Here is a 26,566-nt window from a genome sequence, read left to right as displayed (position 1 = left end):
AATGTTCCCGTGTGTGTGGTGTGTCTCTGTGTGTGCATTTGTGTGTGTGCATTTGTGTGAGTGTGTCTGTAAGCCTGCGGGATATCTGGGTTTAGTGATTCTCTGCTCATCTATTTCGGTCTGCCAGAGAGCAGCTGCTTCTGTCTGAACTGATCACTCAAAGACACACAGAAAACAGAGGAAGAGAGAAGTGTGTGAGTGTGAGTGTGTGTGTGTGTGTCCAGGTAGCTTGTGTGTGTGTGTGCGTGTGTGTGTGTCCAGGTAGCTCGTGCTGATGATGAATAATTCTATGGATATGTATCTTTGAGAGGTGGCGTGTCTTTTGTCTGTGTCTGATCTGCCACTTTCCCTCTTTCTCCACCTCTCTTCATCCTCCTTTTCTCTCTACTTGTTTCTCCCTGTCCATATCCTATATCATCTCAGGAATCATTATCCCCCCATTAATGTCTGAACCAACACACTCCCACCTACCACCTTGCGCGTGTGCATGCGTGTGTGTGAGCGTGTCCTCTGTCTAAAGTCGTTAAATATTCTAAAGACAGAGACCTCTTTTAATTATCCACTAATCACACTTTTAATTACCTGCCACACACGCATCCATCACTGACCAGACTGTACACGCATGCACACGTAGACACACTCGTTCCCCATACACACACCTACGCTTACACTCTCATCGCTCATTGGAAAGAGTTCTTAACCTATCGACCAAACAGAGTGAGAGAAAGCAAAGGGGAGAAGGAGTGAGAGAGAGAGAGCGAGAGGCTCCACCGTGCAGTGAGAAGTGACTGATGAAGGTTTGGTTTTGACACTCTGCTAGAGGCTGGCAGGTGATTACCACAAAAGAGACAGAGGAGACCATGAAACAAATGAATAAGCCAATTAAGGAAATAGATTATAAGCACAAACACACTTTTTAAGAGATTATCTACGTCCATGTTTGTTCGCCACCATCCGCACTGTTGGATTTCCTAAGCATTGCCAGGATAGCTAGACAAATATAAAAGATGCTGATTGAATGGTTAAAATCTGAGCCAAACAATGACATCTTCAAGATCAGAGAGCCGGATCGATAAGCAGAAGGTCGCACGTTTCTTTTCTCTCACAGACAAGCAAAGGCTAAATTTTAACGCTTCCTGCTCTCGGGAAATTACACTCTCACTTTCCATGCTCTAACCTCTCTGCTCTTGTACTCACGTGGGAGTTTTGTGTTTATGGCTTGGGGGCTTATGTCAGGAAATAAATGCATTCACACTGCTTAAGGTGGTGACCCAATGTACATGTACTGTTTTAGCTCAAACACACGGCTATCCATCCTTAGTTTCTCTTCCTCTCTGGCTTTCTTAGTTTTCATTGCTGGGTCGTGCTACAGGTTTTCTATTCGTCATTAGCACCTTGGCTCAGCAGATAATTACAGGGTACCACAACAAAAACACATTCACCCACACATGCAACAGTACATGAAGTGCAACACATGCACAAACAGGCTCATGCACATCGTTCACACTTGTGAAGTTGTCCGCTGTCCATTTTGCACTTACACCTCTGGGGAAATGTTCTGGTTCCAAACAAAGCTGCTTTCACCAAAGTGGGTAGAGTTGTAGCTGAGGTTGTGTTTGTGCCGAGCAGGTGGCACACTGCAATTCTGGTACCTTTTTACCATAAAATTGAGCTCACTTTTCTGACTGTTTTACTAAAGCAAGCACAATTTTTGGAGCCTCAGTTGGTGGAGGTGCATACATAGACTTCTCAAAAACCACAAGAAAACCTCTGATGTATGTTTTTGTTTCTCACTTTGATGTAGATTTATCATTTAATACAGTTAAATAAATATATAACTGCACATCAAAAGAAGAGTCTATAATAGATTAGAGTAACTGTTTTTTTCTCTCCAAAATACACACATACACACACATGCTGGCCAGTACTGGCTTATGTGTACTCTGCCTTTTATTTCGAATCCTTTCAATATAAACTTGTGCCTGAGTTTGTTCTTGCAAATGTTTGCCCAGTTTCAAGAAAACAGACACAGTAATCTCTGTCAAACTGTGTGGTTTTGTAGGAAGGCGCAGGTCAGTGTGAGTGATGTGTTCATTGACAATTTTGCTGCAGGCTTTGTGCACATTGGATCTATGTGAGCACGTCTGTGTGTGTGGTTATGTTTGTTGTTACAGAATAATGTAGATTAAAATGTTTTTGCCTGTAGGCGGAATCATTTTTTTTTTCTGCGTTGTATTGATTTCCTATCGCCTTGGTGACAAGTGTATCAGTTAAAAACCCTTGTTTTACAGGAGATGCTGCAAGTGTGTGTTTGTGTTGGTGTTGATAATAAAGCGGGAACACTGTGCTTGTTTACTTCATACTATTACCACTGACCTTTACGGCTTCTGGAAGCAATTTGTCTGCATTCAAATAGCAATGTGCGACTGTGTTTTTTTAATAAATTATCAGTGTGTACATATTTACACTCTCTCGCACACACACACACACACGCACACACACACACACACACATATTGTATTCTATTATTTATTCATAAACTGTATAATAGAAGTGGACGCCTCAAGGTAGCCATGGTGGCCATCGTCATCTTGTTTTTAGGAAGGCAGAAGTGACCATAGTTGAATGAGAGGTGGAGCTCACAAGCTAGCCAGGCCCTGAAGCACACCCAGTAAAAAAGTCTTTTACTCTAATTTACTTTACAAAATGAACATCATGAGGTATTATAAAAGGCTTGAAACTAGCGATTGAGACCATAAAGACTGAGAATAACTGAGATAACAAGTCAAGGGAGAAGTAGGGTAATTTTCTTTAAGTTAACAATAGTACAGTGAATGTTCAAGACATGCTGTTCTGCACAGATAAATGGGTAATGTCAGGGGTTTACAGATTTAGTCTGAAGCCTCCTGAGCTGCTCACAGACTCATCAAACATGTTTGATATTTACTATTTAAGATCTGGATGATTACATCTTTCCAAGCCGAGCCTATGCAACTGTAAACGGCTAATGTTAGCTAGCATACTACTGTTGACAGAAACTCCAAGTCTCACCTCCAGTTCTCGCTGAAGAATAGAAAACCTGTGTCTCCCCACTCATCCAGAATCCTTTAACCTTCTGCTTGCAACGCATTAATAAAGTAAGTTGTTGCACAACACTAATCTCCATTTCGTTTACGTCTGCTTCCCCATGAGATCATGTGAGAGGGATTATGTGTGAGCCCAGCTTCATTCTACAGAGCCAAGAAGCCGAAGTGCTGAAGCCGCCTGCTGCTGCTGCACAGAGCGTTTTTTTGCTGTTTATTCAAAATGTGGGAATATTGAATGGACACTTGAATATTGTAGTGTGTCCAAATTGCACCAAATTTAACACCGCAATTCCTTGGGTCATCAACGACAAGAACTGGAAGAACTGTTGTCAAGATACGCAAAATGCATACATACATACAATCAAACTGGTTGGTCTCTGAAGCTCCGTCCACTTCTATTATGTAGTGTATGTATTCATTACATGTTGTGTGTCAAATGGCTGCACTCAACAGTGAACAGATTCAGGCATTGATATGACTATTGCTTTTATAGAGAGGTAGCCATTCCTTTGATATCTGTAGTTGTAATCAGCAACTATGGGAAACGCTACAAATGCTACAATTTAGAGATGTTATTGCTTGACATTGTTTTTTCATTTTTCAATTCACCAAATTAGCAAATACACAGTAATTAATGAGTAACACAATTGGTTTCTTATTTGAATTTCCAGAAAATGTAAAATTTCATGATGTACGAAGCAAAGCCTTGAAGCTAGTTCAGGCAACTTTAAGGCCGCAGCTAAAGGCAGATGGCTCACCCTTCTTGCTCCAACATTTATCCCACCATGTAACCTTGAACATTTGACAACGACTGTCTGTAATGTCTGTAAGCTACAACAAACCATGAAAGGACTTCGAAAATGCTCCTGCACTTCTGTCTGCAGACAGATTCACAGAGCGAGCTTCCCGGTTGTATAAGCAGAATATAAATCAGGGGGTCTGGAGTCGCGCTCTTTATTTCAGGTTCAAACAGGAACCAGAATTAGAAAATGACAGCTTATTTTCAAGTGTGAAGATTATGGGCTCTCTGTTCAGCTGGTCTCTACAGCTGAGCAGCTGGGAGAGACGGTGTTTGAGAAGAAGGTGTGTTTCTCCGGCTGAGAGAAAGACGCAGAGAGAGAGAGAGAGAGAGAGAGTGTGAGACGGAAAGACAGCGAGAGAAGTCACCGCCAGTTGTGTGGTTAATTGGAAGCAGACATAATTACTGCTAATTAGGATAATAGCCATTCGTCTAGAGATCCATCCACCTAATGGGACTACAACAGTCACTCAGCTGCACGCACACACACAGTCACACAAAAGGAGTTGTTACCATCCATCCAGCCTCCTTGTTAAACCAATGTGGTCTTGTACTGTAGATTTAATGTATGACCTGTAATGAGAAATATTTCTACCAGGAGAAGCAAATGTTTTTCTGTGTGCATTCATGTGAAAAACCACCCGTATGCGCACATGGATGACAAAGAGACAGACAGACATACAGCAGTGATAGAAAGGAAGCAAGTCATGGAGCTCCTGTCGCTGAACAAACAGTGAGCCGAGAGAAAAGTCTTCCTCCTCTGTTTACTCAGCATCCAGCCTCATCCCTCTCTCCTCTCCTCTCTTCCTGCCTCCACCTCACCCTTGCCCCGCTTTGCTTTCCTTTCCTCAACCGTTGCCTTTCCACTTCTCTCTGCCTGTCCCTCAGGCCATGCCAGGGGACATTAAACAAACGCAGTCTGTCTAGCAGCCCTCTCTAACTCTTACTCTCTTGCTCTCATTTTCTCTCTCTCCCTCTCTCGCATATACGCACACACCAATTACTTTCATACTGCAGGCCCAAGGCTGTGTGTGCACAAGGATACTCGACTATGTGTGCGCGGGCATGCAATGCCTCTGCCTGCGTGTGTGTTTTATGGAGGACTTATTGGCAGTGGCAACTGGCCAAGCCGGTGAGCGACCACAGAAAAGTGTCCCTTTCTGTGTCCGTTTGACCGTTTGAAGGAACTGTAAAGGTGATTGAGGAAGCAAGCCTGTGATTTAGGCACTGCGTTAATTACAAGTCACAGAGCTGCCGAGTGTGGAGGGCAGAAGGTAGGGAAATGTTTTCTGAGTCAGTGAAGGGGCTGTTAAAATCTCTCACAAACACATTAGTGTTCATTACTGTTGTAACCTCTACCATCTTTCTTTTTTTCTGTCTTTCTCCCTCACTTTATTGGTCTCATGTGCAGTCACATATGCAGGTTGTAATTCTCTGAGTGGAAAGATCATCAAGATTCACCATGCAGATCACCATTAACAGATAATAACCTTAAATCTGGTTGTGAGTAATTAATCAGGTGTGGACAGGAATTGAAATATAATTTTGACACAAGAGAGTAGTTGGGTTGTACACTATGAGACCAAAAGCACAATGTCTGCATAGTTGGTCTGCAGGGTTAGAGGAGGGAGTACTGTCTGACTACTGTTCATGTGAAGGACTTATTGGTCATAGTTTGATTGAGGGCAGGGCATCGTATTGATATTACTGTATATCATTATCATGATATGAGACTATATATAGTCTTTTCATCAGTTTGTCTTTTCCTGGTTTTAAAGGCAGCTAAAGTGATTTTCGGACCTAAATCACAGTATTGCACTGAACTGTCGTAATGTTACTTTGAATGTGGGCAACAGTTGACTTTACTCAAGCAAACCACAGATGCTTGTAGCCTACGGTCGGACACTCTATGATCGTAAAGACCAGCAGTGCAATGGTGCAACGACAAAGCCTTGAATTTTCCCACTTGTCAGAACTCAAAAGGTTTCATTTTGTTCCAGAATTTGCAGCATGCATCTCTGATTATTAAGAAAGCAAACGTAAATGTGATCAATCTATCAATCACCTGCTGAACTAAATCAGACACACCCTGACAGCATCTCTGTCGCCTGATAAGTCTATTTACGAGGTGATGGATTAAACATTCAGCCTTTGCTTTGTGAACTAATGCCTATGCCTGCTTTCTATGTGTAGCTTAATATATTAAGTGTAGGTGTAATCATTTTGTAAATGGACTGAACTCATATAGTGCTTTTTATCCTTTACAAGTTTGCCTCTTATTCACCCATTCACACACACACTCCCACTCCCGTTACAGAAATGGCAGTTTTTTCTGGTCAGTCTGAGCACTTCCACTGTAATCCATAAGGAAACCTGGACTGTTATTGTGATTGTTACTGCTCACTGTTAATGCTGACATTTTAGAGAACATTGTGCTTCCAACTTTGTGACAACAAATCAGGCAAAACCATTTTCTGTTTCGTGGTGACAATGCCACCTTACGAAAAGTGAGGTCCTTCAAGAAAAGGTTTTCCCATCTTCATGTGGAACAACTAGCCTTCATAGAGCCCTGACCTCAACCCCATCAAACACCTTCGGGATGAACTGGAACACCGCCTATAAGCCAGGCTGCATCAACATCAATGCTCGACCTCACCTAATTCCCTGCAGCCAGGTTCCTGAATCTGATACAAAAGCCTCCCAGAAAGGTGGAGGCCTCGTAGCAGATTTGGAATGAGATGATTAGTAATCTAATGATGATTTTATTATCAAGTAATCTACAGATTTTTTTAAGTAATTAATTAATCGTCTTGATCATAAAATATCACAAAATAAACAAACAGAAAACCCCACTCTACCTGATACCTTTAATGGTTTTGTTTTGTCTTACCAACAGTCCAGGACCTAAAGGCTCTATGACTTCAGTTTACAATTATAAACACAGAAAAGTAGCACATCCTCATAACTGAGAAGCTGGAGAGTGAATCTATGCTTGAAAAAGAGATGAAATGATTAAATAATCAAATAGTTGCACATTAATTTTCTGTTTACTGACTAATCATACATTCAGCTGAAATTTTTCAGTAATTACATATGCATGTAATATTCAAGTGTCCATATACTTTTCACATATCTTTGGCTATGCAGTGTGAAGCCTGTTAGCAGGAGCTTGCACGTTACTCTGATTGGAGGACTCTGGATGTGCCTGACGGATGCCCTTAATAACTTGAATGTTTCCCTGTTATCATTTTAATGTAGTCCAAAATGTTCTGGCCTTGATTTAGATTGCGATAGACACAATCCAGACCTTCTAAATAGTTGATGCACATTTTTAATGCATCAGCAGCCTGCTTCCATTATTTCTTCTCATTTGGTTCAGCTCCAACAGGCTTATTGTAGAGATGGCAGAGTTTTTTTGTGAATGTTTTGTTTTCTTCCCTCTTGTTGATTACAAGATAAAAGGGTAGCAGACATTTTATGTTTTAAGTGTTTTAGGGATTTATTTAGAACAAGTTTGGAACAAGTCCTTAAGCGCACTTAATGGTTCTTGCAGCAGGAATGCCAGTGACAGTTCAGTGAGGGGACACTGCTATACCTGGACAGCAACTAGAATGGCACTAAGTGCAGTTTGAAGCTCCATTTTTTTTTTTTTTTTTTACCACATTCATTTTAGATATGTCAACATTTGGTGCATTATTAAAGAGCTGAAGAGTTAGAGATGCGTTTGCATTTTTCTGTTTCACAACTGGTCATATTTGAAACTGTAGGCCAGTTTTACTGCTGTGCGCTCAAACATTATTCATGTAAACAGACTTTGACAGCATCGGAAAACATTAATGACTTAGAAGTTGACTATTATTAAGCTGCCTTTCAAAGCGTCTGTCAATCAATTTCAAAATAACAGCAGGTTTCAATCATCTGTTTTGAATTTTGGTGATGGGGCTCATCTTTTTTTTACACTAGAATCAGGCACTGATGACAGTAGAGCTGTCAGTTAATGGCATTGTTGCCTTACAGCAGAGATGTGGACTCGAGTCAACTCAAGACACTATTTTGATGACTTTCAACTTGATTAAATGACTTGAGACTCAACTTGGAGGTTAAAGACTTGTGACTTGACTTGATACATGATGACTCAAATGACTTGTGTGTTCATTTTATATTTTCACTTTAGTTTCTTTTAGTCTGGCCTGCACTATGTTGTTGTTTAAAAGTGATGGGGAGGGAATGTTTTTTGAAAGAGAAGAAATTAAAAAAGCATTTATAATTTTTTTTGTTTGATTATATTTATTTCACTGAATCTCAATAAACAATTTCAATTCATTGTTATACTTTTTGAACAGGTTTGATAATTGGTCAGTGATATTATTATTTGCCAAGGGTGAGGCGAGGTTAACCACTTTGTGAGACACATGATTGTTTAAATGATGTATCTGCATGGTTCACAAATGATTGCACTGCTTTTTATTAAAATTTTACACAGCGTTCCAACTTCTTTGGAATCGGGGTTGAAAAAAAAACTGCTCTACAGAACAGACCTCAGTGTTAAAGCTGCAAAAATGTCATAATTTGACCAAACTTTAAGTCTTCATTTAGCTTGTAGGACTTTGCTTCACATTTGTAGCAATCAGAAACTTAAACAAATGTCTTTTTTAAAGATAATGTTCGAGGCATTGCATTTTGACTGAGCAAGAGGATTAAAGAATGTTCAGCAAATACACTGTAAAACAAATCATCAACCCCAGGCTGTGTTAACAATAGCTTAATTTAAACTATGCATGAAAATCACTAAAGCAGTCACTGTCACGCTACTGGCAGCAGAATGTCAAGAGCTGCTGGCAGTGGTCCAGTTCTCCGTCTTAACTCAGTTAGACTTTTTAATCCCATTACAAAAACAGATCTATCATATTTTCCCAAACTATGTGAAACTATTGCTGGAAATCAGCAAAATGAAGTTGTCTTTTTTTTTCTCTGTTCACCACCAGGATCATTCCTCTGTTTTTCCTTTCTCTGTACTGTTATATTATAGTAGTGTATTTTAACCTTATATCAGCTCAGACTTCCAGCTGCTGCTTGAGCACAATTTATCCCAAAGCATCACAACAAGAACTGTCTGTCAGGCCACTAAGGGAGTGCATCCTTTGGATCCTCAATAAAGATACTCCACTTACAACTTTGTGTTCACATTGAGTCACTGTGCATTCAGGCTAATTAAAGCAACCAAATTCAACTATCTCAGCAGTTCAATCATAATTCTTGATGATTGACTTGTGCATTTGTCGTCATGGTGTCCAGTGAAGTTGTAAGAAAAAGTTTGCATTGTTCGTTTCGGAATTGAATGGTTGAAAAACAAGCCACAAATGAATCTCCCTCCACATTAAATAGATAAAAAAATATATAAATTAAAGAAACAGTCCAAGCTTTATAAACGTGACTTGTTATGGTAAGCCTTATACAGTAGCTTCACTGTGAGTTTTCTGTGTCAGCCTTTGTTTGCGGTTTTGCAGATAAAGACAAAACACAAGCCAAAAAAAATAAAGCTATCAGAGCAAATGTTGATGAATATGGTACAGAAGCTTTCCTCCTCCTGTCCGCATTCAAAACAATGTACTCTCTGCAGCTGAGTTTTATAGTTACCAATTACTTTGGGATGGAGGACACCATGCCACAACTCACTCTGACAGGCAATTTTGAAAGCAGGAAGGCTTAAAAAATTTGAATACCTCAACGCTGTGAAGTTTGTAATAACAGAAAGTTAAAGGTTTACAGACACACACATAAGGTTGCATTCAGCAGGTATAAACATGTGTACGTTAGCTATCAATCAGTCCAACAGAGAACATATTCATGTGTCCACTGAATTCATCACCAAAGCAAACATCCACTTTTTAACGGCTGCAAGGAACAGTGAAAGCTCCCAACTGTGTGAGAAGGTGTGTGTATGTATGCAGTGTAATGTGTGGGCGTCTGGCAGGCACTTGCTTTGGGGATGAAGCTGCCAAAAAGCCTGCTGTCTGGACTCGGTTTACAGTGGAGTATCCCTCCTTCTGCCCTGCCGCCGCACTCCTCCACCCCGAGCCTCAGTGTGTCAGACGCAGTGTGGTTTAAGAATGTGGCTTGCTGCCTATCGGAGATAGAGAGGGAGGGCAGACGGGGGCCGAGGTGGGCTCTGCTGGCAGAAGACTCAGTCAGACCCAACGCACACACTCACACGCACTCTCAGACGCACTTAAATATAAAAAACAAACTCGTTCATGCACTGAGTCGCTCACTCATCCTCTGGCCTGCGACATGTGTGTGCTAATTATCTCTTGGCACAGTTGTATGTGTGTGAGTATGTGTGTGTGTGTGCGTGTGTGTTTTTCAGCCAGTCTTGCAGTGTGGACACCCATGAGTGTTTATTAAATGAGTCTTGGGGCCAGATACTTAATGAAAGACCAATCTGGCTTGGTGCTTTGGTTCAAAAGAGTCAGGGGGAGGAGAGGGGAGGTAAGGCAGGACAGTAGTGTGGTGTTCGGGGGCTAGAGGAGTGTGGTAGAGAGACAGCTAGCGAAAGCAAAATGCAAAGAAAATTGGATGAAACGAAGAAAGAAAATGTGCAGATTGTAATCTGAGTGAGAAAATAGACTTTAAGAGAAAGAGTCAAGAGCGGCTGTTTTTTATTATTTGACGGGGGTTGAGGGATATGGGGAGGAATGCAATAGGGGAAGGGAATAGGATGTAGTTGATTACTGTATTTTAATTTCCCTCTTATGCCTGAGGATAAACTGTCTCACACACACACACATGCGCACACATAAGCATGCAGAGTCATGCACAGATTTCCAATTGAGTTTGTCTTTAATTAAAAGCCAGGACAATTTTGTGCGGTTTAATTAAATGTAGAACTAAAAGAAAGCAGACAGTGGCGCGTTATTCTATATTAAATCTAGAATATTACGATTCAGTCAGAATGAAAAGACGCACGTAAACAGCCCATGTGCACGTCTGTTCGTATGCCTGATGTGTGTTAGACTATATTGTAACTCTTAGGATGAGATCATTTAACCACCCTCCAGCTACTCACAACAAATAGGGACATTGTATTATTTTTCGAAGGGAATTTCACATGAATCGAGGTCCCCTCATCTCTGCCTGCTCGCCTGACTTCTTATTGGCTAATTTCATTCCTCTCCCTCTGTGTTGCTTCCTCGATATGAAAGTTCCATGTGAAGATTTTATGGGAAATGAAGCCTGAGACCTCCCAATTTGGAACGAATGAAAGCGTGAAGGGAATCGCTGCAGCCATCGGCCTCTGTCATCACAAGTAATTTCACATGTAAATAGTACATACAAATTGGAAATGCAAATGAGGGAAAAAAAATACATGAACAAATACTTTTAACTCAACAAACGTTCAGATGTTAATATGCGATCTTAATTGGTCCGACTGCATTCTTACACCCGCCCACAGAGCTTCTTTGACTTTGAATGCTAATAACTTTGAACCTCCGAGGCTCTGTCCTCCCTCAGACTCTATAGGCAAGTAGAAGCATGCCTTAGCTGTCTATTAATCAGCATGTGCTGGGTAAAACAGATGTGATAAAATGGGCTGGTCAGTGCAGTTAATGAGCTTAACAGCTATAGATTGCATTGTAGACCCAGACGAGGATGCAGAATCTATCGTTCTGTGGAATAAGTAAGAGAGAACAGGAGAAAGGTTTTGTCAAAGCCTCTATTTCAGGCAGAGAGATGCAGTTCAATGCACACACATGCATGCACACTCAAAGCAACATGCACACATAGACGTACACACACACAAATAGCATGTCAGTGTTGGGGTTGAGGCTCTGGCTCTTGTGGATGTTCTCCTGGGAAATCACACTGAATAAAATTAGACCTGAGGTATTCTGTCTGTATGTGAGAGTGTGTCTGTGGGAGTGTGTGTCAGACAGCTTCTCTGCTCTTCTCTCCTCAGTCAACTGTAGTTCAATCAGTAGTTCCTGTCTCAATTTGTGTCACATCCAAACACCTCTATGTACTTGGTCCCTGAATAATCAGTAAATGACTCTCATGTTCTCATGTTCTCATGTTCGTGGGCAGGGGTCGCTTCAACCGATTATATTCCGTCATCAACTTAATTTGACTGTGACAGAAAAATGTGAAGGCCGCCCGACATTTTGACATCTGCTGTAATGTTAAGTAATTGAAACGCAACAGTATCAATAAACACATGCAGCAGCCAGCAGGATTTTTCTCCTGATGAAACAAGTGCTTGTGGAACCAGGAAATCCCACATTCAGAGAGTCTTTGCGACCTCTGATTTTCTTTCCCGGGAAAAATGTTCCCTGACTTCCAAACTCTGGCTGAAGTGGCGCTGGTAATTACGGTCTTCAATGTGGCAGAAGAGCGCGAGTTCAGCCTTCAGAACAAAATGAGAACGGTCATGAGAACGTGTCTGTCTGAGGCAAAGATGCAAAACCTAATGACAATCGCCTGCAGCAATCTTCCTTGATGTGTTTAATAAGCTCAAACGATCACCCATTCCAAGTCCATGTGGACCAGGAGGAAGGTTTTAGTTCAGGCTTGGCTACAGCAGGTCAATTGAGTTAAATTTCATTTCTTGTAAATGGTTGTTGATAGTTTATGTGTAATTGTCTAATTGTCTTGTAATTGTAAAATTGCATTGCTCATATTTGCTTGTTTAGGCACAATGATGGCAATGTTTTACTGTCACTGCAGGGAAACAAAAATTCTTCAACTTGTGTGGTGTTGACTTGAAACTGCACAGTCGGTGTCTCTGTTCATCTTTTCTCTCCTTTGCCTTGTAAATGCATAATCTGTAACTTCGTTCTGTTTGCTAAATGTTGTTGTGATCGAGTTTTTTTGGAAAATTAAATGATGATATTAAATAAGCAATGTCCATTGTCGTTAAAAATGAAAATAAAGATGACAAGTAATAATTTATTATGACTGTGCGTCAACACAGTCATCTCTTATGCTGGTAGGTCACATTAGTTGAGCTCCAGTTGGTCGTGCCTGCATGCATACACCTAAATGGAGGACCATGATGCTAAATCTCGTATCATAAAAATCAAGCAGTAGCAGGTAGTCAGGATTCTGTGGTAAACTTCAGTTTCATCTTTCTCGCTCAGCCGCCGAAAGCCATGTTAATAACTTGTGTTATTAGTCTGTATTGTTTACAGACATGTTGGTGCACGTGGTATCGATTCAGGTCGGCATAAGTGGCACGTGCTGTTTTGTGTTGAAGTGGAGAGGAATCCATGCCCAACTGGCACTTTTCCGATCGGGTTTTAGGGCGCACCCATTGCTGCCAATTTAGCACTGCTTAACAATGCTCATAGAAAAATACACACATCACGAACACACACACACACACACACACATGCAAATGTTTTGTTCTAAATAACATGTCCTGTTTTTCCAAATAAAATGTGATCCAGGACCATGCACATCTCATCTACTCTTGTTGTATTTTGTTTATGAAGCTCTAAATCACAAGCGTGTCTTTGTACAGCTATACATCTAGACACAGCATACAAATTGTGTGTAGCCGTGTATTGAGGCCACAGGGAAAAGACAGAGTCTGTAAGAGTAAAAGACTGTCATCTCACTGTAATATGCTTTATCCTCCCTTTGGTCGTATTGATTTTCTTTCAGTGTCACCTCTCAGGTTAGAATGTTGGGAGATTTCTATTCACTGACATGTTGAAAACATGAGTAGCATCACTAAAAACATCTACCTGTGCTTCCTGCCTGGCGGCGTCTGTTCCAAGGCACACGAGTTCAAACACATGAAAACCTGAGTGCTTCGAATATATGTCTTACCCTCCTCATTTCCCTCCCACTATCCTCTCCCACACCGTCTCTCTACAAAATCAACTCTTCGTATTACGCTCCCCAGAAAAGCAACGGCAACACAAACTCTGTTTGTAAGTGATTGTTTCTTATCTCTGTGTGCTCATGTGAGAACACTGTTAGATCTTGTATGCCTGTGACTGTGTGTGCTTGTGTATTCTGTATTGATTGCTGCTGGTACGTGGGGAAATGAGGATGGATCAGTGTAAAGAAGGAAGAACAGAAGACAATACACAAACAACGAGAATGGCCAAAAGAATGAAAGAGACACAAAATGAGCCTCATATCAATCTGAGACAGGAGGAGAGATTTATTTAAGCTCTCCGAATCCTCTTTCCTTTCTGATGATTGTGTTCAATGTCCCCCCTCCTCTTCTGAATTCTAAATGATCCGTGTACCAAATACTCTCCTCTTGTCAGAGTCTTAGTTTGAGCAGTGTTCTTGTCTGAGCCGGAGCAACGCTGGAAGGAGACATGTTTTGCTTTCAGTTGTTGTCATTGTGTTTTCTAATCCTTTGTTGTCTGCGTGTCTCGTTTGTGCCCTACAGAGCAATCACTTTGGACAATCAGTTGGTCGTCTTGGCAACCACTGCAGCGGACGCAGGACGTTACCACGTAGAGGCGGTGAACGAGATGACAGGAGAGAATGTGACGAGTCCTGCCATCTACCTGAGCATCTCAGGTAAAAAAAAATCAAAAATCATTCTCCCTTCTTCTAAAAGCTTAAAGCTTCGGAGCAAACAGCCCTGTTAATTAACACGGTGTTCATCCAGCAAGTCAGAATCAGTTGAGTCTACATTGAATTAAGCTGTGAAGCATATTTAAGTCTCACAAAGAAGCAGAATTTATTCCGTAATCAAATCTGATTGATTGTGGATAATAAGATTCCCAGACTCTCTGAGAAACCGCAACTTCCTCATTATTAGATTTTATTTCACCTTTTTTAGAGTCTTGGGGAGCTCGATTCAGCTCTGTGTTAAATGAAACCAGTTTACTAAAAATATAACTAAAACCCAAAGATTTAATTGAAATCTGCTCTATTTGTTGAGCTGAGAAGGCAGAAGGCAGTTTGAGTGGCAGCCTAATTACTGTTGACAGCCCGTAGATAAAACCTGAAAATGAGATGAGCAGCAGAGGATATGAAATGTTGATTAAATACGTATCTGGTGCATTAGAAAAACAGATGTAGCCAGCTTAATTTTGCGCTCATTATTTTTTGTAAGCCACACGATCCAGATACTGGAGGTCCTGACTCATTGCATTGAGAAGCTTAAATTATTGATCTCGTATGAATGACAGTTTAACTGGGAGATTCCAACAACTTAAATTGATGTGACACAGAGAAGACTCACCTCTCAGATGTTGAACTTCAAAATAACGCTTTCCAGTCATGATCTTAGAGCGATGTTAAGTGGTGTTACAAGTCAGAACTGTGATCGTTTTAACCTCATTTTTTGATTTGCTTTCGATTCAGATGCCTATGATTCAAATATCTGTGGATCTTGATGCATCATAATGTTTTACATGCATTGTACTATACATTTCTTTATTTCAAGTATTTTAAGGTCACGGTGATGGACTTAATGGCTTTTTGGCTGGTCAGGGTTAGGCAAGTTCAAACAATATCCACCAAAAATAAAGATTCAGGATTTCAACAAAAAAAACAAAAATAATACCATCCAGTAGGGATTCAACAGTAAACAACAAAGGAAAGTAATTCAGGGTGTTACCAAGTTGGTTTCTCAAATCCATCCAGAGTAAATCCTTTTCCCAAACAAATCAATAAAGCATCTCTGAAAAAGAAAATAAACACGACATCTCCGATGTACCAGTCAGTTTATTTTCTTTGTGCACACAGGACAAGAGTCTGGAAGTGCAGCTGCAGACTAACAGTTGTTAGGACCTGCTTGCAAGTAGGCCAAATGGAGAAAAAAATAATTTCTAATTAGAATCAGTATTGTGACACCCCAACTGTGTGACAACTTGCTACTTTTAAAACAGAATATTTGTAATGATCTGTAATTAAAATATAAACCAGATGAGTATACTTCTCTTTTTTGCTCACGCTCAGTCATCCTCACCAAAACTCGAGAAGTAGCCTCGGTTAGAACGTAAACATGACGCTCATTCAACCCATGTTGGAGCCTTTCATACAGTATGAGTCGCTGTTTGTCATTAATAGTAGAGAATCCAGTAACACTAACACGCTTTTTCTATCATCTTGCATGCTCCCTATCTCCCATCCTCATGAGAACCCTTCTCTCTCTCCCTGTCTATCCCTGGGGAGTACAGTATATTTAAACATTATTAAATTAGTATTCTGCCAAACCTCCAGAGAGCAATTTCTAGTTTCCAGATCTATTTTACAATCAAGCTTTAACCAAATCACACCTCCTGTTGTACAAGTGTCACTCTACACAGCAGTAATAGCAATTATCTTATGAACTCTAACCAGGGTTCTGTCTGAGCCTGATGTCTGTTCCTTGGATTCACTGGGACACTTAAAAAAACTACCTCCAGAACACTAATGTTTTATAGAGTCTGCATCCAGCCAAGTCGCCAGGACATAATGTTAACAGTTAACATTTCTGCACACCACAGATACGTCCAAGGTCGACATGTGTACCAAACCTGGCATATCACATTCACATTACGTGCTTATTAGCAGCAGCTAGTAGCAGGAGGTGGAGAGGAAGCCAACAAGGCTGCCAAAAGGGTGACTGAAGTATACCTGGAGACAATGCCAGCAGTTTTATTGGCGACAAAACCAGGTGTTTTAAGCCAAACCATGATGCTTTCCTGACCCTAACCAAGTATTTTTTGTGCCTAAACCGAAACATATGCACAGCGTACAACATAAAGAAACATCCAGTTTTAACTTACTTGTGGTTTTGCCGAAACATACGTGGCTAACACGTGGCTATTCTGGCGATTGGGTTGCCACATCACAAGAAATCTAATAATGAACTAATACGTATGATAATAAACATACAAAAAACAAAGCAAATCCTCTTTCCCAAGACAAATACTTGTGTAGTACACATGTGGCTTGTATCCTAGAAAGAAAGGAGAAGACAGTGCTTTTAACATTATCACCAAAACATGTATCAGTAACACAGCTTATATGTAAAAAATATGAATGTACTGCACTGCATGTCAATTTAAATGTTGCTCCAACATTTTTTTGTGCTGATGCTCCAGTGCTGCTAGTAGAGTGGGTTAGTCCTGAGCCTTGCTTAATTTGCATTGGATTACCTTTGCACGGCCATGATGCAACATGTATTCATTGTCTTTGGCGAGTGAATGTCAGCGACTGGAATGGGGCTGTTACTTTATCGCCGTACCCTTCTCTCTATAGTGTTTCTCCTTGGAGGCCAGAGAATAGACTCCACTGTCTAACAGTCCTTCAGCTGAAGTGTTCACTACGGTTAAATGAGAAAGGGAGGGAGGGAGAGAGCGCGCTGTCCCTTGTGGCTGTATAGAGTTTTAATTAGATTCTCTTTACAGGGTTGTATCCTTTGGCATCCTTTGTCACAAATGCACACAGACTAACCCACACACACAATCACATAAATATACACACGGTACCTTGTTACAGCTGTCACTGTGGAGTGCTCCCCTGGGCGTTTTTTAGGAATCGTAAGGGTATCGTTAGGCTTCACTGATCAGTCTTCGGCCATAAACGTCTGCGTGCCCATGTGTTTGTCTCTGTTTATCAGCGTGTATTTTCTACAATAAACGCTTCTTGGGTAAATATCCTTTGCTATAAAGCAGCATGTTTGATTCAGTTATTTGTTATTGAGACTCGGGAGGAACAGAGGAGAGAGGAATTTAATGAAAACCGGAGGACAAACAAAAAACAATGCAAATACATGGAAACAAAAGGTATTCCTTCTGGATTCGTCCAGGTCAGTCCTCTACAGTAAACCTTAAACAGCCTGTTGGCCAGTTGGTGGTTTTAAAAAGGCGTTGCAGATGTTTGGATGATGTGTATATGGTTGGTATGTATAAATTTGGATTGACATAATTGTTACACTCAAAGATAAACATTATATTAGTACAGTGTGCACACTGATCAGGAAATTTGAGGAAAAAAAGAATCAATTTTTTAGTTTCTTTTACACTTCCTGCCTTTTCTCTCTCTCTACTTGTCCTGTCTCCGCTCTTTGCACTTTTACATTCCATTAAGCAGCCTGTGCAGGATCTGAAGACAGAAGTTCATAGCTGTCAGTCATATTTCCTATTTCTAAAAATGTTGTCTCTCTTTTCAGAAATTCACCAGAATAAATGAGATACCTATTTTCTATTCTCCCCTTTTTTGCTTTGATTCGAGCGTTGTGCTCAACAGATGAAGAAGAGAAAGAGGGTTGGTAGAGAAAGAGACTCACTAATGAAGGGAGTCACTGGTGAAGACTGAGGATAGGACCAGCATCCTGTAAATGTCTGGACTGCTGGTAGATACAGCACTTACTGTACATGACTTGTGCACACAACCACACACGCGCACACACACACACACACACACACACACACACAAGAACGGGCATTAAACACACAGTATGTAATTTCTGCTAGTAGAAGTCTCTCGATCAAAACAAATAAAAACAAGAGACGTCTGATGACGGCGTGAAGCAGCATGGAATCCTGGAATAAAGCTTTTATATTGCTTTATAAAGAATAACACATACTTTAGGAATCTATTAACAGTTAAATATGCGTTTTGCAGCTACTGTATCTAAAGTGAGAACAATTCCTTATTAAGGTTACATAAATAAATTCTATATTATGCACTTATTAAGACTTTTGACCCAAACATGCACAACTTAATTTTTTTTTTTTTCTTTTTTAAGGCAGCTCTTTTTGCCTCTTTCTTTTGTTTAAGTGTTTTCTTCCCTAAGCAGTTTGTAAGTATCTGGAGGATCCTGCTGTCTGCACGTTCACAGTCACATTTATAAGACCTGCTTGTCACATTCATGCTGTGTCACGACTAACCGTTAAAACTTTTAGCTAGCCGAAAAAGCCTGTAAGATAAGTGGTACATAACCAGCTGTACGACCTGCCTACTTGACAGATCCATTATCTGCATGTCCCTGACCACTATCCTGTAAGTGTGGCCTAGACGGCTGAGAATAAAAAGCACTAACTGTCATCCGTGGTCAGGCTGGAACAGCCACAATTGATAGCAGCTCAACAGCTTGGTGAGAGGTCACACACTGTAATCACAGGAAGTACAGCCCGCCTCTAAAATAAACAGCTACTGGAGCTTTTTATCACCGCCGACAACATGTGCTGTTGCTGGAGACATTTTCAGTCAGTTATCGCTGCAGACCGAGCATGAGAGATTGACAGAATTTTAAATATTCAAAGGAGAACATGTATTGTACAAGATGCTAAATATCAAGTCAACAAAGCAAATCTCATCAACGCAGCCACTCCAGGGAGGAAGGGTCAGATTCAGGGTGCAGGTCTGGTCAATTAGTTACAGAATACATGTGTTTGAATCAGTTTGTGTGTGTGTGTGTTTGCATACGAAAGATAGAGAGCGAGTTCAAATGGCCTCAGGGTATTTCTGTTAATGACAGGAGATGAGGATCCCAACTCCAATTAATTAAGCTCCATGCATACCTGCTATCATCTCTCCCTCTCTGTCTGCCTTTAAAACACGCACACACACACACCTCCGCCTGCCAATCAAAACAGCAGTCAGTCTCCCTGTTGCCCAGAAGACTGTGTGCATGTCTGTGTGCTCCTCTTCAGTTCACAGCAGTGGAGGTCTTTGTAGATTTGTACATCAGACCATTAGAGCAGCAAAATATCCCCAAAGAGAGTAGTCGCTTGAGGGACACTCTCTCTCTCTCACACACACACATACACACACATAAAAGTACAAAGGCAAGCAAATGTACACATGCAAAAGATACATGCCCGGCAACACTTGGCATATCTGGACATCATCAAAGACCTGAACTTTGCAGAATAAAGAAACGAGACAAAACAGCTTTAGAGCTCTACAGCCAGAGATGAAGAAGTTCTGATCCCACATGCATGGATCTCGTTTATATAACAACAGGAGAGGAGAGGAGAGAAGAGGAGAGGGCATGTGTTGTAGACAGGAGAAAAGAACAGAATAAGAGAAGAAAGAGAGGGTAGGAGATTTCAGCAGGCGCATATATGCCGAGATAAGTACTATAGCACTTTAAATGCTATCTCAGCTTTGGGCTCAATAGTTGATCAGCTGCCTTTATCTTTGCTATAGAGAAGACAGTAATGTCATGCTTGTTAATGATTGCTGAACTGCAAAAATAGCTTAGAATATAACATGCACGCATAGAAGTGCAGCTTAACGAGTGCTTCTTTTTAAAAAGAGCACTCCAGCTGTTACATAGAGTTGGGGGACTTGCAAGAAACATTAAAAAACACAAAAAGATCGATGCAGTCGAGGCCGAGATGTGCTGACTTTTAGTCCCTAAATGCAATGCTTGTATACATTTGTTGTCTCCAAACCCAAGCTGAGATGACCTTCATGAAAACACTTCGGACAAAGCTTCCCTCTAGAGAACCACAGCAGACTTTTCACAGCTCTTCTCAAAGGCTAAGCAGTTCCTCCTTTCAAAATGCTGTACATATCGTACTTCCATCATGAGAAAAAAGAAGTCAATGCAAACTCCCGGCAACAGTGTCGTTAGAAATAAGTTCACTTGAACGCAAGAAAGTCAGAGGAAGTTTTTTGAAAATTTCCAGCTCGTCTTTGAGGCTTCATAGTTCTGCGCAGTAATGAATCGAGTTAGAAACTGGATTCTGCCAAATAAAGAACAGAGACAATCAGTAGACAGTTTCATAAGTATTGTTTACAGCGAGGTAGCTGAGTAGAGCACAAATATAGAAAAGGGTAATCACAAAGCAGAGACGACGAGAAAAGCCTGTGATGTAAGAGCAACACGGTTCAGAGAGTGTTGAAAAGAGAGCTAAGGGGCGCATCGGTTCCACGTGCATAAATGGATTGTAAAAAAACCTTATATCCTTTCATAACCTTAATCATTGTATGTGTGTGCTGGGGCGGGTGTGGGAGTCTGAGTTTGATTACCTCGGCTTGGTGATTGGAGGAGAGCCTGTCTGAGTTTGATTACGCCTCCTGAAGGAGTCTCCCCTCCACTCCATTCGTCCGGTTTATCCTCTTTTCCCCTCGTGCCTTTGTCGAGCAGCGCTTGTCGCCCTGCGGCCCTGAGAAGTGACAGAGTGGCCTATGTCAGGAGCTTAAGAATAGACCTGTGTAGAATCTGACTCAGCTGACCTCTGGATAACACACACACACACACACACACACACACACACACACACACACACACACACACACACACACACACACAGCACCACATGTACACACAAAGCTACACACAGTATTGTAGGTGTGAAGGAAGAGATGATTGTTTTGCTGAGAACATTGGAACAGCATATGTCACATCACACACAAGTTTCTTTTTCTTTAAAACGCTTTTATGGATACACTGTTTGAAGTATTTGATGAACACGAAAAGCTTTTTGTATAAGCGTGTGTGCTCCATGATACCGCTTGTGTTGTTGTTTTTAGACATGCCTGTGTGTCTCTGTGTCATTTGTTTTTTTTCTTCTAATCGTCTTCCCTCCCTTCCAGATGTTTCCTTTCCACATCACTGACTCTTAAATGAGAGCCTGCCGTGGATCCTTCTGTGCACGTGTGTGACTGTGTGTTTGTGTCTAAACATCCTTGTGTGTGTGTGTACGTGTGTATGTGTTTGTGTGCGTGTGTCTGTCTTTGCTCTAGGTCCCATCCCAGTTGTTCTGTGGCGCGTCTAATTGGAGGTATTTTAGCGTCCCTGGAGAGAGTGAGCGTGCGATTGTGTTTTTGTGGGGGGGATTCTATGTGGTTTGTGTGTATGCACGTGTGTGTACTGTAGTGTCGCAGACCCCGACACCTGCCAGACCTCATTTAAAAGCTTAAACGTAGGATCAGAGAATCCCCCTGTATCCCTGTGTGCAGTCAGGTTGTTTCCAGTGATGCAGCTCTCATTATGTGCTCAAGTCGATTTGCATTTTGCTGCATCATGCCATGGTAGGCTTCATGGAACACCATAGAAACCTGCTGTAACCAACATGGCAACATAATGATCTGTACCACAATCTGCCACAATCTGCCCCTCTTGGATAGACAGTCTGCAGCTTGTAGTGTGGGTTAGGGAATATGTCTCAGGAGATTATAGTCAAACCAGTGAGAGAGGAATACCGACAGACGTGTGGAGTTGTAATTCTCTCCAGGACTTTTTTGGCTGGTGACCCCTAAAAACAAAAGGAATGCCAAATTGGATGCTGTGTAGCAGCTCAACAACCCCCTGATACAAGCGCAGGTGTACGCACTGAACAGTGACACTAAATCTTTTTTTTCTCTCCCTCTCAAATGACTGCTCTTAATTAATTGCCAGCAGAATCTATGGCCATGTTCGGAAAAGCAGCTGCCAATATATTTAACAGCTAGATAAAAATGGCTCAAAGATTTCACAGTTACGGTCAGACTTCTTTCTCTTACAGGGGCCCCTCCTGCGTAGACTTTCTTTTTGGTCGGTGCTAAACTATAATTGACCACGGCAGCAGCTCCCAGATCAAAAGTAGTAGACGTTAATTTGATTTTGTGGAAGATGGTGTGAAAAGTTGAGTTCAATTATAATATAATGACACAATACTGACATTTTTACCTGTTTTTCCAGTTTCGCGCCGAAGGTAGAAGAAGTAAAAATCACACTCAACTTAACACAAACTACAATAAAGCCACTTTGTTTAACTGTTCATGATTAATTAATTGTCATTGACTAGTGTTAGATGCAACCTTGAAGCTTGAAGAAATGTAGCTGAATCACCTGTAAACTGAAAACTGAATGGGAAGGAATTAAAGGTCCAGTATGTAGGGTTTTGCAGCATCTAGGCTTGAGGTTGCTGATTGCAGACCTGAGTACCGCTCCCCTCATCCTCCCCTTCCAAGTGTGTAGGAGAACCTATGGTGGCCACTAAGAATCCTAAGACCGCAAAAAGTGATTATACACTAATGAAAACATAAATATGTATATTATATTACACATCTGCCAAAATATTCCCCTCAATCCAACCTACACACTGGACCTTTAAGCAATCCTGTAGGTTTGGGGACTTTTTGGACCCATGTGTTTTAGTCGATCAGCAGAAAATTCAAGTTTTTCCATTATTGTGATTAATTGAGAAATGTCAAAGATTCACTCCGTCTTGTTTCTCAAAGCTGGTGGATTTGTTGTTTTTCTCTGGTAAATCATTATAAATTTAATATCGTTGGGGTTTTGGTCTGTTGGTTGAACAAAACAAAACATCTGAATAGTCAACTTGGGGTTTGAGAAATGATTATTTCTGAGGCAATTTATTGAGTAAAAATCAAAAACAATTATTTTATGGATCCTTACCCATGGTCTGTTTTTAGTTGATAAACATCACACTTCCAGGTGTCACGTCTAGACTCTTGACTGTGCAGAAGAGTTTCAATGAAAGCAACAAGCAGCCGTCAGCAAACACTGAAACTCATTTTTGTCCCATTATTTGTGCATGCTCTTTGATTAAGGTGGCCCGACAGAACAGTATCTACGGAAGCCAATTTGAACAGGTTCTTTTGAAAATAGAGTTTGTAGACAAAAGAAAACACCACATGGGCTTCAGAAATTGCAGTGTGCTCAAGCTTACCTATAATAACTCCACATTTTTGCACACCTGTCCTCATTTTGTGAGCATCTGTGGTTGCTCTCCAATATTACACTGCTAGATGTGCAAAAATGCGTCCCTTACCGGTTGTGCTTCATTCAGGAAATGAACCTTTTTGTTAGCTACACTAGAGTAAAATGGATTAAAAGCTTAATATCCTTCTCTCATTAATCTCCCGATTTCATAGTGACACAAATCAAGTGAGACTGTCTCAGTTTCTTGTGAGATGTGTGTTGTGGTACCTGGCAACCCAACCCAGAGATAGAAGTGAGCGCCGGCAAACGACCCTGCTTGATGTGTGTCACTCGTCCCTCTGCTCGGTCAAGCCCTCTGCTCCGCTCAGTTTGCTGCTGAAAATGGATGAAATAGGTGCCAAGAAGAAGAAATATGCTTGCAAATTTCACTCCACTTGGTGCAAGACTTTCCCTTTTGGGACCTTGAGGCTAGGCCATTTGTCGATACCCCAGAAAATCTCCCTCTTTTTAACAGCTTAATGTTGGCAGTTATGCGTATGGCATTATCTCTTATTTGGCCTTTTGCATGTGATACCAAGTTTGCTGGCAATAATTGTCTTGTTATCTCAAACACTGGGGATTACATTTTCCTGGAGAGTAAGACTGCAGAATGTTGTATAGTTAAGACGTACAGTATATAATTAGTATGATACTGTATATAGTTAAGAGTGGGCTACATGATTCCCGTGCCAAGAAATTCTGAATTATTTGGTGTCTTATATAGTTACATAATTATTTAAATGCTGTGAAGAAACTATGATCTAGCCAAAGTCGATCCTTTTGAAGTTGAGATTGCGTAGGAAGTCTGTGTTCCAGCTGTAGCAGGCTAGTTATGCAGATAACCATTGGGAAGGTCACTTAACAGAATCACTGATGCGTTTAATTACATGTAAACCTTGAAGAACGAATATCGGGTGTGCTGGAGTTTTGGCCGTATTTCCCTAACATGCTTGTAACCTTGTACCTGCAAGGTTAATTTGAAAGCTCTAACCTTGAGTGATGACACATTAGGACTACAATGAAGTCTTTTGTATAAAAAGTCTGGTTATTTGAAGTCTACAGATGTGGAACACACACACACACACACTGACACACGCATACACACGATTATACAAATAGGCACTAATGCTCAGTGGTTTTGATAAAGAGGCTTGGCTAATGAATTAGTGCTTTGATTAATTCCTGCTACAACTGGTTGTGTCTAGAATTATTATATTCAATATTTCAGTTGCAAAGGGATCAGACTCGTCTCTGTTGATCCCCGTCTCCCCTCTCTGCCTGTTTCCTCTGTCTCTCTCATTTCTGACTCTCTCAGTCCCTTCTCTCTTCCTTTCTCAGTGTAATGAGGCTCCTCTGTGGTTCTATAATTAAAACCCCAGTGTACAGACAGGAGTGATGGAAGGATGGACAGGAAACTGACTCATGGACTGTGTCAGTGTGACAAGCAAACTGTGTGTGTGTGTGTGTGCGTGCTCTACTTGTTCCACCTATTTATGGTTTTAATTTCAAGCGTGTTTTGCAGCATGATGAAATAGATTAAGATGGATGCCCATATAGATGGCTTTGACTGAGCATTTTACAGACACACGCCCACTCAGACCATCTTCAAATCCTCTTCCATTTATGACAAAAATAGTCAATACACAAAAAAAAAGGCAAGAAAAAGGAAGGCTGCGAGGTGCCCAGTGAGGTGTCCAGTGGGAGAGGAACACAGACAAAGAGGCACAGATGCTGGATGTAACAAGTTTCTAAGAATCAATGAACAAGCCGGGGCGGTGGAGGTAAAGAGGACAGAGAACAGGGAGCAGAAGGAAGCTCTAAAAAGTTTTAATGTGACAGAGGTTTCTGCCAACATTGTTTACTGCAAGGCACCACTTCTATTCAGGCCACCATGATGAATGAATCTGTGTTCATGCTGTGTGTGAGCAGCTCCTGACACAAAATGAAATGAGAACAGGTATTATGAATTTTATACTTAGACATATCAGTTTGAACAAAAGACAATTTGCAGTAAAATATAAAATAATATGGATCAAAATAAGGTGATCAAGTTTGGCTGATCTACTGACTTATACTTATACCTTATACTCATTATTTTTGCATTATTTTAAGGTCAACTTCAAAGAACTTAAGAGAGAAATTAATGTGTATTGAGAAAATCAGACCAACTCACTGTAGCTAACTGTGCATTTAATGATGATCGCTACTTATACTGATCATTACATTCAAACGTGGCTTCATATTTAGTGGTCAATGCTATGTAGGTGTTTACTTATGGAAATTATGACAAACAGCTGGCAATTAAAGCTGAAGGTATCAGATATCATGACGGCTCTCAGTCGCCACTGAAGCTGCTCAGCTACATGAGATATGTTATAATTGCATAAACAACACAAGCTGCTGTTCAGAACTGAATGTCCCCAATTAAAGTTAATACAAATATTGATTCTGACAGTTTTTTACTATCAGCTAGCGTTAGCAGTCGGTCAATACTTGGCTGCTATACGGTTTATCATACCAGGCTGGATTACGTGGGTAGTAATAGTAATGCTTACTTGCAGTTTGTCGGTGCCAGCAGACACGTTTGCAAGAGTTTTTACAAATTTTAAGATACCGATACGTGGTAAACTAAGCTACACATTTTTAACAGATTAGTGCTTGTGTAAAACATGACAGCGGTGGGTGACGGGCAGTGATTAATGCTTGTTTAGTAGGTGTATTGAAGTAATACTTGCAAAGGTTTTATTGCACTTACAGTGACAAATGTTGTTGTCGTCAACTTGAGTCAACATTGAGTTATCTTCACCTGGTTCTCTCCACCGGCTCCAAAACCACCTCTTTGCTCTGCTGACTTCGCTCTGTGTGTATGTGTGAGGAGGAGCTCAGCAGAGTAGAGGCTGCAACGTTGTGATAATAAATGACACCAAAACATTAAAAAAAGAACTGATAAAGGCACCATTAACACGGGAGCTTATTAGTACTACGGTATTTAATATTGTAGTCCTGGGGGATTTTTAATACTGGGTTTCGGCACACATCCCCAATGCAACTGCTTGAAGT

General features: G+C 40.9%; 1 protein-coding gene across 1 annotated transcript in view; it reads left to right on the top strand.

Moving 5' to 3' along the window:
- sdk1b (sidekick cell adhesion molecule 1b) overlaps positions 1-26,566 on the top strand; it is a 242,598-nt gene that overhangs the window by 107,180 nt on the left and 108,852 nt on the right. Inside the window, exon 5 of the mRNA XM_073467361.1 lies at positions 14,291-14,424. Coding sequence (XP_073323462.1) covers positions 14,291-14,424 — 134 coding nt within the window. The remainder of the gene's footprint in view (positions 1-14,290; positions 14,425-26,566) is intronic.

This window comes from Pagrus major, chromosome 1 (assembly GCF_040436345.1).
Source record: "Pagrus major chromosome 1, Pma_NU_1.0".
Classification (NCBI taxonomy): Eukaryota; Metazoa; Chordata; class Actinopteri; order Spariformes; family Sparidae; genus Pagrus; species Pagrus major.
Note: the sequence above shows the minus strand (reverse complement) of the source record. Positions and strands in the feature narration are given on the sequence as shown.